This window comes from Suricata suricatta, chromosome 9 (genome assembly GCF_006229205.1).
Source record: "Suricata suricatta isolate VVHF042 chromosome 9, meerkat_22Aug2017_6uvM2_HiC, whole genome shotgun sequence".
Lineage (NCBI taxonomy): Eukaryota > Metazoa > Chordata > Mammalia > Carnivora > Herpestidae > Suricata > Suricata suricatta.
This window is the reverse complement of record NC_043708.1, coordinates 94,237,741-94,257,059: the sequence shown is the minus strand read 5'-3', so window position 1 is coordinate 94,257,059 and position 19,319 is coordinate 94,237,741. Positions and strand designations below refer to the sequence as shown.

The window sequence follows — 19,319 nt, the reverse complement described above, 5'->3', positions numbered from 1 at the left end:
GTCGTGTTCCTAATCTCAGGGGGAAAGCTCTCAGTTTTTCCCCATTGAGGATGATATTAGCTGTGGGCTTTTCATAAATTGCTTTTATAATGTTTAAGTAAGTTCCTTCTATTCCGACTTTCTCAAGGGTTTTTATTAAGAAAGGGTGCTGTATTTTGTCAAATGCTTTTTCTGCATCTATGGACAGGATCATATGGTTTTTATCTTTTCTTTTGTTAATGTGATGTGTCACATAGATGGATTTGCGAGTATTGAACCAGCCCTGTATCCCAGGAATGAATCCCACTTGATCATGATGGATAATTCTTTTTATATGCTGTTGAATTTGATTTGCTAGTATCTTATTAAGTATTTTTGCATCTGCATTCATTAAGGATATTGGTCTGTAGTTCTCTTTTTTTTGCTGGGTCTCTGTCTGGTTTGGGTATCAAGATGATGCTGGCTTTGTAGAATGAGTTTGGAAGTTTTCCTTGTATTTCTATTTTTTGGAATAGTTTGAGAAGAATGGGTATGAGCTTTGCTTTAAATGTCTGGTAGAATTCCCCTGGGAAGCCATCTGGCCCTGGGCTATTATTCATTGGGACATTTTTGATAACAGATTCTATTTCTTCACTGGTTATCGGTCTATTCATGCTATTTCTTCCTATTTGAATTTTGGTAGTGCATGTGTGTTTAGGAATTTGTCCATTTCTTCTAGATTGTCCAGATTGTTGCCTTATAGTTTTTCATAGTAATCTCTAATGAATGCTTGTATTTCTAAGGGATTGGTTGTAATAGATCCATTTTCCTTCATGATTTTGATTATTTGAGTGCTATCTCTTTTCTTTCGAGGAGCCTGGCTAGAGGTTTATCAATTTTGTTTATTTTTTCAAAGAACCAACTCTTGGTTTCATTGATCTGCTCAACTGTTTTTTTTGGTTCTATATTGTTTAATTCTGCCCTGATTTTTATTTTTTTTTTCTTCTGCTGGGTTTGTGGTGCTCTTGCTGCTCCCTTTCTAGTTCCATTAGGTGCTCTGTTAGATTTTGAATTTCCGCTTTTTCTAGTTTGTTGAAATAAGCCTGGATTGCAATACACTTCCTCTTAGGACTGCCTTTGCTGCATCCCAGAGATTTTGGATTGTATTTTCGTTTTCATTTGTTTCCATATATTTTTTAATTTCTTCCTTAATTACGTGATTAGCCCACTCATTCTTAGTAGGGTGGTTTTTAACCTCCACATTTTTAGAGGTTTTCCAGATATTTTCCTGTGGTTAATTTCAAGTGTCATGGCATTGTGATCTGAAAGTGTGCGTGGTATGATCCTAATTCATTTATATTTATGGAGGGCTGCTTTATGACTGAGTATGTGATCAGTCTTGGAGAATGTGCCATGTGCACTCGAGAAGAAGGTGAATTCCCTACCTTCAGGATGCAGAGTTCTAAATATATCTGTCAATTTCATCTGTTCCAATGTGTCGTTCAGGTCCATTGTTTCTTTAGTGATTTTCTGTCTGGTTGATCTATCCATTGTTGTAAGTGGGGTATTAAAGTCCCCTGCAATTAGCACATTCTTATTAGTAAGATTGTTTCTGTCTGTGATTAATTGTTTTATGTATTTGGGTGATCCCGAATTTGGTACATAGATGTTTATAATTGTTAGCTCTTCCTGATGGAGAGACCCTGTAATTATTATACAATGTTCTCCTTCATCTTTTGTTACTGCCTTTACTTTAAAGTCCAGTTTGTCTGATATAAGTATGGCTACTCTGGCTTTCTTTTGGCTTCCAGTCACATGATAGATATTTCTCCATCCATTTACTTTCAACCTGAAGGTATCTTCAGGTCTAAAATGAGTCTCTTGTAGACAGCAAATAGATGGATTTTTTTTTTTTAATCCATTCTGCTACCCTGTGTCATTTGGTTTGAGCATTCAGTATATTTACATTCAGTGTTATTATTGAAAAATGTGGGTTTAGATTCATTGTGTTCTTTGTAGAGTTCATGTTTGTAGTGGTGTCTCTGTTACCTTGTATTATTTGCAACATTTCCCTTATAGAGTCTCTCTTAGGATTTCCTGTAGGGCTGGTTTGGTAGTCATGAATTCTCTCAATTTTTGTTTATTTGGGAACACTTTTATCTCTCCTATTTTGAATGACAGGCTTGCTGGAAAAAGGATTTTTGGCTGCATATTTTTCTGTTAATCACATTGAAGATTTCCTGCCATTCCTTCCTGGCCTGCCAAGTTTCATTAGATAGGCCTGTAACCACTCTGATAGTTTTCCCTTTGTATGTTAGGGCCCTTTTCTCCTTAGCTGCTTTCAGAATTCTCTCTTTATCTTTATATTTTGCCAGGTTCACTATGATATGTTGTGCCAAAGGTCTATTCAAATTACGTATTAAGGGTTCTTTGTGCCTCTTGAATTTGAATGTCTATTTCTTTGCTCAGATTCGGGAAATTCTCAGTTATAATTTGGTCTAGTACCCCTTCAGGGCCTCTCTCTCTCTTTCTTCCTCTTCAGGAATTCCTATGATAGGGATGTTGTTCCATTTGATTCCAGCACTCAGGTCTTTTTTTTTTTTTTCCTTTTTTTTTTCCTCTATAAAGTTTCATATTTTTTAACATATGCAATTATTTTCCATCATTTACAATACAGTAGTTGCAGTGACACTCAAAACAGAAAAGCGAATTAAAAAATCAAAACACCAACTTCTGTTTCATGTAATTAGACTTATACAGAAATTAGAAGGTTAAGTAACAACTAGTTAATCACCTAATTTCAGCACTCAGGTCTTGAATTCTCCTTTCCTGCTCCTGGATCAACTTCTCTCTTTTTTGTTTTTTCTGGCTTCCTCTTTTGCTATAACTGTGTCTTCTAATTCACCTACTCTTCTCTCTGCCTTTTCAATCCGTGAAGTGGCCACCTTTATTTTGTTATTCACCTCATTTATAGCCTTTTTTTTAAACTCCTCACACCTATTTTGAAAGTCCCTAATCATTGTATCAGTAGCCTCTCTGATGCTTTTTTCAAGCCCAGTGATTAATTTTATGACAGTTGTTTTATATTTTTGTTCAGTGTGTTGTTTATGTCTGTTTTGAGCAGTTCTGTGGCTGTGACTTCTTCCTAGAGTTTATTTAGGGAAGAATTCTTTCATTTTGTCCTTTTGGCTAGTTTTCTGTCTCTTGACAGTTTTAAAAGCTCATTGTGCACTGTGCACCTCTTAGTATTGCTCTGTTAAAGGAGGCTATTGGCCGTCTAGGGCCTGTTGTTTCAGGAAATGTTCTTTTAATGGTGTCTTAGTTTCTCTTTTTGTACCTTTGATTATTTTATTTCCCTACTCAGCGATATTTGGGGATCTCCATCATGCATACTTTGGCTTTTTTCTTGGGGTAGCCCTGAAAAGGAAAACAGACAAACACATAAGGAACAAATGCATGCAAAGGCATAGACAAATCAAACGAACAAACATATTAAACCGGGGAAAGGAAGAAAAGAAAAGGAAGGGAGAGGAAATAGAAGTACAGAAGAGAAGAAAAAAATAAAGGGGGGCAGAGATAACAAAGGACAATGGACAGTCTAAACGTGTATAACCAGTTGAAGGGAGAGATAAGGATGAGATAAGGGAGAATATATCTGGATGGCAAGAGAAGAAAAAGAGGGAGAAAGGAAAAAGGGAAATAAAGAGTAAAAATTTAAAAAAATTCAAAAAAGAGTAAAAAAAGGTAATGATAATAAAAAAGAAGTACAAAAAAAGCAGCAGCTCCTCCTCATGGATAGGCGTGGTTTGGTGTAGGTAGGTCTCAGGGGCTGCTCTCGGAAGACCCGCCTTGGTGGTTGCGGAGGATGAATGGCGGCACCTCAAGCTCTGCTGGAACTAAGTGCTGCAGGCCACTCTTATGAGTCTGATCTCCTTGTGCCAAGGGCAAGCCAAGCTGTATTTTCTAGGCCTGCCTCACTTCAAAATCCTAGTCCATGCACTTTTATGCTACCTCAGATGAGATGTACTTGCTTTGGAGCTTGGCTTCTTAGCTGGGATCTTTTAGGGGGAGGGAGCAGTTTCTTTTGGCGCCAACAGGATTTTGCTGTTGCTTCCTGAGGCGTGGTGTGCTGCCGGAAACTACTGCTGCCACAGCGGAAGTGCACGTCCACAGCTGCAGCTGCCAACTCTCTGCTGGGATCACGTAGCAGTGGGGGCTGTTTTTTACCCAGTGGCACCTGGGGTTCCAGAATCACGGAGCCAGTGTCAGAGGCGAGATGCTCTGTGGAACGGAGGTGCGTGCTCCCGCAGCCTCAGCCGATGTGCGCACCCCTGCAGCTCAGGGATGGGGGCTGTTTTGTCTTTTGCCACCCGAGTTCCGGATTCGCGCTGCTCAGTGGTTATATATGGAGTGAGAGTTCTTCCCTCCCTGCGGGGTTAAATGTTCTTTATCTCTTCTCTAGAGGCAGTACTATCAGTGTGTTAAGTTTCTCTTTCTCTTGCCTTTGTCTCTCAGGGGCTCTGTGCACTTATCCTGTGTTGGGCTGGGGCTCCCACCTTCCCTGCCCGTCTCAGGCTGGCCCGTTTTCCAATCTTCCCACTTCGCACTCACTCACTTAGGCGTCTTTGAGGTTGTCTTCTCTCTGGAGTTTATAGTTTCTCCTTCCACTCTTGCAGATAAGAGTAATGTCCTTCTCAGTTCTATAGATGGGGCGGAGGAAGTTTACAGAGCTTACTTCTTCTCCGCCATCTTGACTCCTCCCCTCCCTTAAAGTAACAGTTTAACTCTAGTTTATTTGTCTTTTCTTTGTAGATAATCAAGTTATCTACAAATATAAATATAATTTTTAATTTTCTCTCATATAGCTTTAATCAGATTAATTCTTAATAAAGATTCCTACAAATAATTTTTGTATCCTGAAAACTTTGAGATATACATATTTAAAGGTATGTGTCTTAGATGTGCTATAAAGTACATGAAAATAATATATAAATTTTTGTATTTTAGGAAAATTCCCGAATTGTAAGGGTCAAAGTGATAGCTGGAATAGGCCTTGCCAAAAAGGATATCTTGGGAGCTAGGTAAGTATATTGAGTTGGTAATTTTATAACTGCACTGGTTGTTTAATTTTTTCTAAACTTTGGTTTCCTGAATAATTGAATAACCTTATTAATAGGTAAATTATTGTGTAAGGCAGAATGATTATACTTCCAGTTGGTGTTTTACTAAATTCGTTGGTATCTAAACTACCACATAGCAATGGTAGGGATTCTGGAAGAGAAAGACCCAGAGAGTAGATTCCCAAACTGTGTCTATGGACATCTGCTGACCCTGAATCACACATGTGATAGCAGATTCAAAGCAATTCAACTAAAGACAAAGGATCTGGGGCCCTGGATGGCTCAGTTGGTTAAGCTTCCTACTTCCACTTGGGTCATGATCTCATGGTTCTGGGTTCGAACCCCTACATCAGGCTCTGTGCTGACAGCTTGGAGCTTGGAGTCTGCTTCAAATTCTGTTTCTCCCTCTCTCCACCACTTCCCCCTCCTCTCACATTCTCTCTCTCTCTCTCTCTCTCTCTCTCTCTCTCTCTCTCTCTCTCTCAAAAGTAATAAACATTTAGAAAAAAAATTAAGGGGCACATGGGTGGCTCAGTTGATTAAGCATCTGACTTTGCCTCAGGTCATGATATCATGGTTCGTGAGTTTAAGCCCCACATCGGGCTCTGTGCTGACAGCCCAGAACCTGAAGCCTGCTTCAGCTTCTGTCTCCCTCTTTGTCTGTCCCTCCCATGCTCACACTCTGTCTCTCTTTCTCTCTCTCTCTCTCTCAAAAATAATGAATAAAACAATTTTTAAATTAAAAAAATAAAGAAAAAGATCTGAATAGACATAAGAGTTGTTGCCCAAGCAACATATTTTGTAGTTCTTGTCCAAATAAGATAATTAACTAGATGATAAAAGAAAACAAAAATCATCAGTGAAAAATTCCAGAATCCAGAAACTCCACAACTTAATATTAATAATGTTTGGGATATAATCCAAAATAATATGATCTGTAAAGAATCAAAAAAATGGAACATATTTCAATAGCATGCTTATACTTTATATTATACCAGTAAAGATTGAAAATCTCAGCAATGAGATAGAAACCATAAAAAATAATTTTAGAACTGAAAAATACATTATTTGATATTAAAAGTCTTGGTTGGAATTGACAGCAGAAGGCCGATGAAGAGGAAAACTTAATTGAACTTAAAATTAGATCAGTGGAGATTATTTTCCAATTAGAAAATGACAAAGATTGAAAATTTTTTATAATGAACAATGACTCAGAGATTTGTTAGATAATATCAGACAGTCTAACATACATGTAGTGGAGGCAAAATATTTTTTAAGTTTATTTATTTATTTTGAGAGATAGAGTGAGAGAATGTGAGTGGGCGTAGGGCAGAGAGAGGGAGAGAGAGAATCCTAAGTAGGCTCTGTACTGTCTGTGTAGAGTCTGACACATGGGGCTTGAACTCATGAAATGTGATTTCATGACCTGAGCCAAAAATCAAGAGTCAGACAGTTAACTGACTAAGTCACCCAGGTGACCTGAGGCAAAACATTTTTTAAGAAATAATGGCCAGGCTTCAGATTCTCTCCCTCTCTCCCTCTGCCCTTCTCTCCTATTCACACTCTCTCTAAAAGAGAGAGAGAGAGAGAGAGAGAGAGAGAGAGAGAATGGCCAATTTTTCAAAATCTGATGAAAGATACAAATAGTATCCAAAAATCCCAAGCGAGATAAAACTAAGAGGAACAAATGAGGCACACTAGTCAAACTGTTGAAAGCCAAGTATAAAGAAAAGTCCTGACAGAAGAAAGAGAAGAAAATGACATATTACCTGCATGGGAACTACAATTCAGTTAGGGGCTGACTTCTTTCAAGAGACTGTGGAGGCCAGAAGAAAATGGAACAATAGAATAACATCTGTTGATCCAGAATTCTGTATTCAGTGAAAATGTCCTTCAGGATGATGACAAAATAACACTTTCAGATGAGGGAAAACTATGAGATTTTATCATTGGCAGACCTGCAGTATAAGAGGAGCTAAAGGAAGTTCTTCAGCTAAAAAAGAATGATAATAGATGAAAATTCAGGTCCTCAGAAAGGAGTAAGGAAATGATAAATATCTGGGAATATGAAAAATAACTTTCTATTGTTTTCATCATAACTTAAAAAACATATGCCTTGTTTAAATCACAACTTAAAACATTTCTTACAGGATTTGTATTATATGTAGATGGAATATATATAACAACTATACCTTAAAGGACAGAAGTGGGTATGGGTTATTGTGATGATAAAAACCAACTATATTTAGTTGTGGCCTGGGCATTTTACATTATGACAACCCTGCTCATAACCAGAATCTGGACATTTAGATAAGGACCTGAGCTTATGATTTCTGTTACAAGTTCCCCCTGTGCTTTCTCCAGAGCACCTTTTTAAAATAACCACTTAGAGTTAAGACCACAAACAGTTAGTGATCTCCACCCCTATCGCCTTATAAGTAATAGGTGCTTGCTACCCTGTCTTTATGTCCTACTCGCTCATGACCTGGTAATGGAAGACTATCTTTCTTCTGGCTCATTGCTCTCCCCCCATTCCCTGTTTCCTCCTGTTACCTCTCAGTAACAAATCTTGTGACTTACTTCCTTTGTATGGGTATATTAAAACTGCCTTCAATCAAAATGACCCTGAGGTTTTCACTTCTCCAAAGCAGGATCTCACATGCTGAGGAGCTACCTGTCAACTCCGTGTGGGCGATTTATTCCTCCTCACTCAGGACATCATGATTTGCACATTCTTAATTTAACGCATCAGCTCCTGCTTCTCGACACAGTTATGTACCTATTTAGTAGAGTGATACAATATTAAATGTACGTGGAATAAAAAATTAAGGGTATGTTTTGTAACACTTAGATAAACCACTAAAGATAATGTAAAGGTTTGTAGGTAAAAAAACAAAAGGCATTTTTAAATTAATTCCTCAGAAAAATAAAATAATTAAATAAAAGGCCAAGTAAAGAGGAGTAAATGATCAAAAAAAGGGTGGGTGGGGAAGAGAGTAATAGAAAACCAGTAATAAATTGGTAGACCTAGATTGTCTTATCAATAATAATGTTAAACATAAATAGACTAAGGTAAATATAAGGCAGAGTCAGAGGTTGTTAGAATAGATTGAAAAGCAGACCAGATTACATGTTGTTCATGAAAGATATATTTAAAATATAAAGACACAGCTAAGGTGAAATAAAATGGATCCAATGAAATATGCCATGCAGATGGTAGGCATAAAAAGACTGAAGTAGTTCATTAATATATAAAATAGATTTTCAACACCAGAAAGTATTTGCAGACATGCCATAACAATTAAAAAATACCAGGAGGCTGTAACCATCATAAATCATAAATAAATTATAAAACAATCATAAATGTTTGCCTGTTAACAGAACTTGAAAATTTATGTGGCTAAGCTAGACAGAATTAAAAGAACCAATAAAAAATTCTGCAATCATAGATGAAGACATTAACACCTCTCTCAGCAATTGATAAGACAACTAGATTAGAAAAATCAACAAAAAGCATAAATTTAAACAATATTATGAACAACTTCAACATAAGGAATACTGTTTCTAACAACTGCATATATACATTCCTTTCAAGTGGACATAATACATTTACCACCATAGACCATAAATGTATTATCTATTTCTGCATGACTCTGATTACCATAAACTTAGCCGCTTAAAACAATGCACACATTATTTCATAGTTTCTGTGGGTCTGAATCCTTGCATGTTTTAGCTATGTTGTCTGCTTCAGGGTCTCATAGAGCTGCAATCAAGGTACGGGCCAAGGGTATGACCTCATCTGAGGCTTATTTGGGGAAGGGTTCACTTTCAAACTCATGGGATCATTAATAGCATATAGTTTCTTACAGGCTGCCAGACTTAGGGTTTTAATTTTGCTGACTGTCAGCCAGAGGACACCCTAAGTTTCTTGCTGCATGACCTTCTTTGTATGGCAGCTCATAAGCTAACATCTTGCTTTTTCAAAGCTAGCAAAGGAAGGGTCTCTATGCATATATAGTCTTATGTAATACAGTCACATACATCTTATCACTTTTGCCAATGTATTGGTTAGAATACATAGGTTCTTCCCACATTTAAGAGGAGCATAACACAAAGGGCATGAACAATATGAGATAATAGGAACTACTCTACAGTCTATCAGCCCATAATATGATGGGCCATAAAACAATAAACAACTGCAACATTCATATTCTTTTCAAGTGTGCATGTTACATTCACCCACATAGATTATGTTAGGACAAGTCTCAGGAATTTTGAAAACATTGAAATTATATACAGGAAGTTCTCTGAGAACAATGGAAATAAGTTATAACTGAGTAACATTATGATACTTAGAAAAGCCCCAAATATTTAGAAATAAAGTAAAACTCTTCTAAATAATATGGGTCAAAGGAGAAATCACAAAAGAAATTAGGAAACATTCTGAACAGAATGAAAATGGAAATACAGCAATATTAAAATTTGTAGGATGCAGATAAAGTAATATTTAGAGGAAAATGTATAGATTGGAAATGCCAAACTTAGAAAAAGAACAAAATCTAAATGAACCATTTGAGTTTTGATCTTAAGAATTTAGAAGAAGAAGGGCAAATTAATTCCAAAGTAAGCAGAATAAAGATAATGACAGAAATTAGTGAAGTAGAACATGCATTGTGATAGAAAAAAATCATTGAGGTTGGGGCTGCTGGGTGGCTCAGTCAATTAAGTGGCCAACTTCAGCTCAGGTCATAATCTCACAGTTCACTCTGTCTCTCTCTGTCTCTCAAAACTGAATAAATGTTTAAAAAAATTTTTTTTAAATCATTGAGGTCAAAAGCTTGTTTTTTGAAGGGACCAATAAAAATTTTAAACTTCTAGCTAAACTGATCAAGAACAAAAGAGAGAAGGCACAAATTCACAAATTACTATAATGGGAATGAAAGGAGAGGCCTTGCAATAGAGCCTATGGAATTTAAAAAGACAGAAAGGAAACAGTGGGTACAACTTCATGCTAATAAAGAACTGTACACAATTTAGATGAAATAGACAAAATTCTTGATTGAAAGACACAAATTACCAAAATTAAACACAGAAGAAATGGAAAGCTTGAATAGCTAGCTCTATATTGAATGATATATAGCAATATATAACCAGGTGGGTATTTTCCTAGGTATGTAAGATTAGTTCAACATTTAAAAAAAATCTATCAATGTAGAATATAGTGGAAGTGCCTTCCCTTCCAGCCTCTTTAGTCTTGGCCACAGAAACAAGATGACAAAGAGTATGTCATCATTTGGATAGCATTACAATTGGGTACATACACATAGTGTGCCCCTATTGTTGATATAAGGCCTACCGCCTTCAGAAGTTGACCTGTGGCAAATGTGGCTGACCTGCCAAGTGGAAGAGAAAGTATAATGGAGTCCCAAGGCTAAAAGATGAAATACCACAGGGACTGGTTGAATGAGACACCTAAAAATTGTATACCAGTAGATTCAAGCATGGATTCTGTGAAGAAACAACACCTAAACCCAAGAGGACAGCTGTTGCAGCATCCTGTTCATCTTAAGGATTTCAATGATTAGTCACATAATAATACATGATCTGGTTTTTAAAAAAAATCTATTGGGGCACTTGAGTAGCTCAGTTGGTTAAGTATTCAACTTCAGCTCAGGTCATGAGCTCATGAGTTCGAGCCCCACATCAGCTCTTTGTTGTCAGGACAGATCCTGCTTTGGATCATCTGTTTCCCTCTCTCTCTGCCTCTCTCACAAATAAGTAAACATTAAAAAAAATATCAATGCAATTCATCATATTAGTATGGTACAGAAATAAAAACACATCATCACTTCAGTAGTATGTAAAGTACATTTCACAAATCCAATACCAGTTCATGATAAAAGAAAAAAAAATCTCAGCAAGATAAGAATAAAATGTAGGATTCCTTTAACATCCAAAAATTAATCCAGGGCTATCTGGATGGCTCAGCTGGTTAAGCTTCTGACTTTGGCGCAGGTCATGATCTCATGGTTCGTGAGTTCAAGCTCCATGTTGAGCTCTGTGCTGACAGACCAGAGCCTGGAACCTGCTTCAGTTTTTATGTCTCCCTCTCTCTCTCTGCCCCTTCCCTGCTCACGCTCTGTCTCTTTCTCTCAAAAATAAATAAACATTAAAAAAAATCAAGATAGTTCATTATATTAATAGAAGAAAAGGAAAACACATGACTATTTCAATGAAAGCAAATAATCATTAGCACTCATTCATGGCAGGAACTCCTAGCAATCTAGGGCTAGATGGGAACACTCTAAACCTGCTTAAGGTTATTGTGAGAAAACAACAACAACCACAGCCACCATCACAACAACAGCTAACTTCGTACTCAGTGGTGACAGTCTGAATGCTTCCTCCTTAAATTCCGGAATAAGACAAGGTTTTGTGCTCGTATAGTCCATTCAGCACTATACTGGATATCCCAGCTGTGTAATATGGCCAGAAGAAATAAAAGTAATCAAGACCCAAAAGGAAGAAAACTGCCTTTATTTGCAGACAACTTGATCATATACATGGAAAGCCATAAAGAATCAACAAAAAACCTTTTAGACCTAATAAGGTACAAGGCCACAAGATACAAATTTAGTATACTAAAATCGATTATATTTTTATACCCTATCAATGAACAATTGGAAAATAAATTTTAAAAATATCTATTTACAATAGCATAAAAAGTAAAAACTTAGAAATAATTTTAACAAAAGATTTGTACAAAATTTACACTGAAAACTTTAAAACATTGGGACCCCTGGGTGGCTCAGTCAGTTAAGTGTCCGAGTTTGGCTCAGGTCATGATCTCATAGTTCATGAGTTTGAATCCTGCATTGGGCTCTGTGCTGACAGCTCAGAGCCTGGAGTCTGTTTGGATTCTGTGCCTCCGCCATTTGCTCCTGTGCTTGCTTTCTCTCTCTCTCTCTCTCTCTCTCTCTCTCTCTCTCTCTTCTATTTCTCTCTCTCTCTCTCAAAAATAAACAAACATTCAAAAATATTTTTTTAAAAATCTGTAAAATTTTGAGGGAAATCAAAGATCTAAATCAATGGATTACTGTACTATGTTCATGGATTGGAAGATTTGCTATTGTTAGAGTTTTTATTTCTCTCCAAATTGATTAGATTTGGCATAATCCCAGTCAAAATCCCAGCATGATCTTTTATTTTTCTTTTTATATAGCAAGGCTTTTTAAAAGTTTATTTATTTATTTTGAGAGAGAGAGAAAGAGAAAGGGAAGATGGAGTGGGGAGGGGGCAGAGAGAGGAGGAGACAGAGAATCTCAAGTAGGCTCTACACTAAAAGCATAGAGCCCAATATGGGGCTTGAACTCACAACCCTGTGAGATCATGACCTGAGCCAAAATCAAGTTTCAGATGCTTAACCAACTGAGCCACCCAGGTGTCTCCACAGCATGATCTTTTAAAGAAATTGGTAAACTGATTCTTTTATTTTTATGGAATGTCAAAAGACATAGAATAATCCAAAACAATTTCATAAAAGAACAAAATTGGAGAAGCTATGATACCTAATTTCAAGACTGACTATATAGCTACAGTAATCAGAACAGAGTGGCATTGGCATAAGAATAAATATATTGTTCAGTGGAATAGAAGAAGGAATATAGAAATGCACACACACATATATGGCTGATTGCTTTTTGACAAAAAGTGTTAAGGTAATTCAAAAGAAGGATAGTCTTGTCAGTACGTGGTACTGGAACAGTGGGTCATCTGTAGGGATCAAAATGAACCTTGCTCCTTATCATACATTATACAGAATATAAGAACTAAAATTAGAAAACCTCTACAAGGACACATAGAAATTCTGTGCTCTACTGGGGTACACAACGATTTCTTGAATGAAACTCAAAAAGTATGAACCACAAAGGAAGGAAAGTGTTGAAATGGACAAGTCTTGTTGCTTGAAAGATACAGTTAAGAAAAGGAAAAGGCTGGGGTGCCTGGGAAGCTCAATTGGTTGAGTAGCCGACTTCAGCTCAGGCCATGATCTCATGGTTCAGTGGAGTTGTTGGGCTCTATGCTAATAGCTCAGAGCCTGGAAACTGCTTCAGATTCTGTGTCTCCCTCTCTCTCTCTGCCCCTCCCCCATTCATACTCTGTCTCAAAAATAAATAAAATGTTAAAAAAATTTTTTAAAGAAAAGGCAAGCCACAGATGGGAGAAAATATTTTCAAAACATGTATCTGAATGAAAGCCTTTAATTCACAGCATATAAAGGTCTTTTACATTTAAAAATAATATGATAGAATAGCCAATTAAAAATTGGGCAGAGCTCTTCTTAGATCTTTTAGTTATGAGGAGTAGTAAGAAGTTGTTCTTATAATGTTACAACAACTGTATTGGCATAGAGAGCATTTTCAGAGGAATGGGTCAGAAAGAAAGAGGTAGAAACCAGAGTCTAAGACTTTGAAGAACAGTGGGGGTTGAGGAAATGAAGAAAGGGAGGTGGTTGACTATAGTGGCTAAGAACATGGCCTCTGAAGCCAGGTGCTTGAGGGTCAGTTCTTACTCTTGTGCTTAGTAGCTGTATGATCTGCTATGATTTGACCTATTTGTCTGTACAAAATAAAGACAATAGTCATACATTACTCATGGGCAGTTATAAGGATTCTAAGAGTTAATATATGTAAAATGCTTAGAATGATACCTGGCACAGAGTAATTGCTATATAAATATTAGTCATTATTATTATTACAGATTATTTTCCTGGAAAGTTTGACATGGGAAGAAAGACGATCTAGATCACTTTGCTAGAGGAAGGAGGAAGAGTTAAAGAGGGAAGGTGGTTTAAAAACGTATTTATATGACTAGAAAAACATAGGTCAAAAGAAAAACTGAAGATATAAAAGAAAGAAATGCAAATAGGTGATAGAAGTTTCCAGAGTAGTTGATTGGAACATGTACAAAGAGGAATTGGCCTCAGACAGGGCCACAATACCTGAGTCACTGAGGCTGGGTTAAGGATGAGTTCTGATAAACTCATGGAGTTGGGAGTGGTCTGATGGCTTTGATTATTGTCAGTTAAAGTAAGAAGTAAGGTTGTATGAGGAAATGGGAGAGGGAGTTGGTAGCGGGGAATCATAAGTACTTGGGATCCCCAAGTAGTAGGAGAAATTTGGCCATGGACAGGTAAAGTGTCTACAGTCTTTTGTTTTGCAAATTTATATATCACAAGATATTTCTTTTCCATGCCTCCTTGTAGAAGGGTTTACATAACACATAGTTATTTTGAATTGAAAACACTTTGTGTTATTTAGTAAAAACAGTTTATACCCATGAGATAACTTGGAACAACCTGAGGTCTTGCAAAACTAGTCTTGAGAATCATTAAATTAACCACCTTAACCCCAAAGAAGAAAGAATGTGATAAAAGTTGAAAATTTTCAAAAATTGAAAAACGTTGGAAATCACTGAATTGGATTAAAAGGTTTCTTTCCAATTCTTTGTCTACTTCATTCACACGGTACTTTAGTTTTTTTAACAAGATGCAGAAATTACTATAATTACTTACTTCTGCCTAAGCAACCCTTCCTTTTAACTGTAGGAAATAATTCTAGAAATTGCTAACAAGGAAAAAAATCTTTGACTTTTATAGGTTGAGCAATCTGAGTTTGGAAATAAGCAACAATTATTATATATATATTTTTTATTTTAACAGTGATCCTTATGTGAGAGTGACATTATATGACCCAATGAATGGAGTTTTTACAAGTGTGCAAACGAAAACCATTAAAAAGGTTAGATTTAGCAATATTCAAAAAAAACTTTTTTATATGCTTTGTTTTATTTTTATATGCCAACAATATTTAAAAAATAGTTATACTATGTTTATTGTCTTGTAGACTTTGAATCCAAAATGGAATGAAGAAATATTATTCAGAGTAAGTATGTATTTTATTTCAGTAAAACAGCAAAAGTTTTTCTCAATAGGTTAGAATGATGCTATTATTTATAATACTCCAAAATGTATCTTACAAGAATTTGTCTAGATTTTTAAAAGTTTTTAAAAAGTTAAATCTCAGTATCTCCATAATGACATGGTTCTGGAACCATTTATCTTATTAAAAACGTATGAGTAAGGTAACAAAGAGGTGAAAGATAATTATAAACCTGGAATTATTTTATTCTATTTTTTAAAAGTTTGTTTGTTTTGAGAGCATGAGAGAGAGCACGCATGAGTGGGGGAGGGATAGAGAGAGAGAGGGAGAAAACCCGAAGCAGGATCTGTGCTGTCAGCATGGAGCCCAACATGGGGTTCAGTCTTACAAACCATGAGATCATGACATGAGCTGAAATCATGAGTTGGACATTTAACTGACAGAGCCACTCGGGTGCCCCTATCTTATTCTATTTTAATTCTGGGTTAAAGCCTATATGACAGTCTTACTCAATATTTGCATCTCTACAGTCATCTATTAAATAGACTGATCTGGACTGGAGATGGCGAGGGCCCATCAATAAGCAGATGCATTTCTTTTTATACACCCTTCATTCACATTCCTGCTGTCCCCCTCACTCTTCTTCCCTATACCACAAAAGCAAACTCTAAATCAGTTATATCAGACTCCCCAGGAGGGCTCTCAAATTGACAATGTCTCTTTGTACCTATTTGTCAGAGTCCTTGCTAATGCCAATATTAACAGTCTTCCAGCAATGGTAGAGATGCATATCAGTCATCTCCCCTCTCTGCCGGATCATTCCCATTTGTACATTCCATCCTTAAAATGTACTGCCTTGCCTCATATTCCCCTTTTGTTATGGACTTAAATTTCTTTGTTCACCTGAATAACCAATGCTCTTGTAAGAGTTGCCTGTCTCCATCATGTCTGCTTCTCTAATGCATTCCTTAACCTACTCTAACCTAACTCACACCCACGTCATTGGAATAAAGCTGCTCTTATTAAGGTCACCGCTGACCTTCATGTTGCCACATTTATCTAGTCTCATCCTACTTAATGCTTTCAGCAGTGGTTGACTGTAACTGACCATTCCGTAAACACTAGACTCTCTGCAGGCTCTTATGGTGCGACACCAGACTTTGGTGAGGAAAACAGAAGTCACTCTTCTCTATTCCACATTTGAAGATTTTTTTCTTTGTTTTATCTTGTTTTAATAAAGTGAATTGGAAAGAAAGAAATAAGCAAATGTCTGAGAAGCTGTTACTGAAAATCCAGTCAACAGCACCAACTAGAGTGCTTCTGGTTTTTCTTGTTTAGAGAAGGACATCTCCCTTACCCTATTTAGTATGGCATAAAAACAGCATTTTAAATCAGTTTGGAAATCTTAGATTCTTGAGGAAATGGTATTGAGTCAACTGGATAGTCATATGGGGAAAAATGAAGCTAAATTTCTGGCTTACCTTTACAAGAATAAATTACAGATTTGGGAACCTCTGGTTTTGATTGCTTGTTTGGCACAAATATTGCTTAGGAGAGAATTTTAAAATTCTCAAGTGGTTGAGTGTTTTATTTATTTATACTATTACTATTATTTTACTTATTTTATTGTTTTTCTTAGAAATGTATGTGTTTTCAATGTATTGTTTTTTTGTACCTCTTACACTTTTTTCCTACTCATATCATTAGCCTGTTCCTGTCATAATGTTTAGCTGTAATAAGGATGATGTTTGTCTTGTTTCCAATTTCAATGGGAATCTATTTGGCTTTTCTCCATTGAAAATAGCTTTTTATTATTTATCACATTAGAGGTATATTTATCTCATTATTTTTTTAAAGAATTAAAACAAAATTGACATGTCCATTTTTAGCCATGATGCAGTAATAGGGCATTGAACTTAAGCTGATGCTGTAAACAACTGTAAAGGTATTAAGGATCTTAGCAGAATCCAGAGTCTCACAACATAATATTAAAAATGCATCTTGGGGAGGGGCCAAGATGGCAGAACAGCATGGAAGTTTTTTTTGTGTGTCTATTGTTCCTGAAACGCAACCAGATCAACACTAAACCATCTTGCACCCCTAGAAAACTGATTTGAAGATTATCACAACAATCTGCACAACCAGAACCACAGACCTCAGCAGGTATGAGGCGCAGAGAGTTGAACTGAGGGAGAAAGGAGCCATAGAGAGCAAGAGCTGTTTTGCTTGTGGAGAGAGGACGGAGACTGGGGTGAGAGTATAGGAAAACATTCCACCCGTCCCCACCAAAAGCAGTAGGAGAGAAAAGAAAGAGTTTGCAAGGGACTGAATAAAAAAGGGAGAAAGGAGAGGGCCTAAATTCCATTCAGATTCTGTAAACAGGGGGAGCGCAGAGTCTGAAACTCTGCAGCTTGATATGTGGTGGTGCTCTGGTGGGAAGGGTGAAGCCCCAGGAGCAGAGCAAGGTGCGATGGGTCCTTGGGACACACAGAGAGAGGTAGTTCCCCTGCTGGGAGGATATTTGGTAGAGGCCTTGTGGCCACCCCACAGGCAAAGGTCCCAGTGGATCCTGGGGAACAGCCACATTCTCTGGTGTTGGAACAAGGGCATTAAGGATGAAGCCTGGTGCCAGGTGTGTGTTGTAATTTACCATAATTCCTGAAATGGTGTTACTATATGATCATGTGAACTTTTTCTGGGGCCGACTGGCACCCAGCTGCAGTCTCTTGAGCATCAGCAGCAGCATGGTCTCATGAATGTTCCTGGGGGCAGGTGGGCGCCCAGCTATTGCTTGGTGAGATTTTCGCTTAAGGGTTAGAAGCCACAGTCCCTGAGAAGTGAGGTTTTGGGAAACATAGCCACAGCTGAAAAAAAGAGGGAGGTGCCACCTGGCAGCCTGACAGCTTGGTCATGGACAGTGTATAAGCAGGGGGTAGACAGAAGCTGGAGACAAAGGGGGGTGGTGCTCGACTGCCTATTGAGGAGTGCACAGAGTTCTGATATTAGAGACTGGGTAACTGGGTGATGCCATTTTCAACCCTCCTGTGCATGGGAATATATGCCTACATGTGACACAACAATCCACCCAACTAAGCTAAGTGGCTCCATCCGGTGGAGAACAGAGTCGCTACACCAAGCCCCACCCAACTGGGCCAACTTGTACTTTGGGAACACCACACATCTCTCAGCCTGCTTAGTTTATGGTCTAAAAGTGCATAGTTTGACTTCTAGAGGAAATCAATGTAATTTCAGTCATATTTCAGTCTGTTCACTGGTCCATCTATTCAATTTTTTTCTTTTCTTAAATACAGAATAAAGATTTTATTTTCCATTTTTATTAAAAAATTAAAAAATGTTTTCTACTATATTTACTTTTTTGTAAATTTTTCATTTTCTGATTTAAGTTCATTTCATTTTATTCTGTTTCATTGTATTCATTTTTTCAGATTTTCAAACATTTTCCTTTTTTTTTCCTGTTTTACTTTTTTTTCTTTTCTTATCTTTCTCCTTTTTCTACAATCAAGCTCCTTTCAATGACCAGAACAAAACACACCTAGGATATAGCATACTTTATTTGATTTTTTGTGTGTTGTTTTTCATTTTTTAACTTTAATTTTTTACCTCATTAGTTCATTTTCTTCCTTCAAAATGATGAAACGAAGGAATTCAGCCCAAAAGAAAGAACAGGAAGAAATGACAGCCAGGGACTTAATACAGATACACACAAGATGTCTGAGCCAGAATTTAGTATCATGATACTAAGAATACTAGCTGGGGTTGAAAATAGATTAGAATCCCTTTCTGTGGATATAAAAGAAGTAAAAGCTAGTCAGGATGAAATAAAAAATGCCCTAACTGAGCTGCAATCTCAAAAGGATGCCACAGTGGCAAGTATGGATGAGGCAGAGCAGCAAATCAGCAATATGAAAGACAAACTTATGGAGAACAATGAAGCAGAAACAGAAAGAAACTAAGTCAAAAGAGCATGACTTACGAGCTAGAGACCTCAGTGACTCAGTAAAAAGGAAGATCCGAATCATAGGGTCCTGAAAGATGAAGAAAGAGAAAAAAGGTTAAAAAGGTTTATGTGAGCAAATCATAGAGGAAAACTATCCTAACCTGGGAAAGACACAACCATCAAAATCCAGGAAGCACAGAGGACTCCCTTTAGATTTAACAAAAACTGACTGTCAGCAAAGCATATCATAGTTAAATTCTCAAAGTACTCAGGCAAGGAAAGAATCATGAAAACAGCAAGGAAAAAAAACTTCTTAACCTACAAGGGAAGACAGATCAG

The 19,319-nt window shown here is 37.0% G+C and overlaps 1 protein-coding gene across 1 annotated transcript in view; it reads left to right on the top strand.

Annotated features, from left to right (window-relative positions):
* The window catches only part of NEDD4 (NEDD4 E3 ubiquitin protein ligase), a 138,134-nt gene that overhangs the window by 12,850 nt on the left and 105,965 nt on the right, over positions 1–19,319 (top strand). The window contains exons 2-4 of the mRNA XM_029951853.1: positions 4,966–5,039; positions 14,803–14,881; positions 14,987–15,025. Of these exons, the coding sequence (XP_029807713.1) occupies positions 4,966–5,039; positions 14,803–14,881; positions 14,987–15,025 (192 nt within the window). The remainder of the gene's footprint in view (positions 1–4,965; positions 5,040–14,802; positions 14,882–14,986; positions 15,026–19,319) is intronic.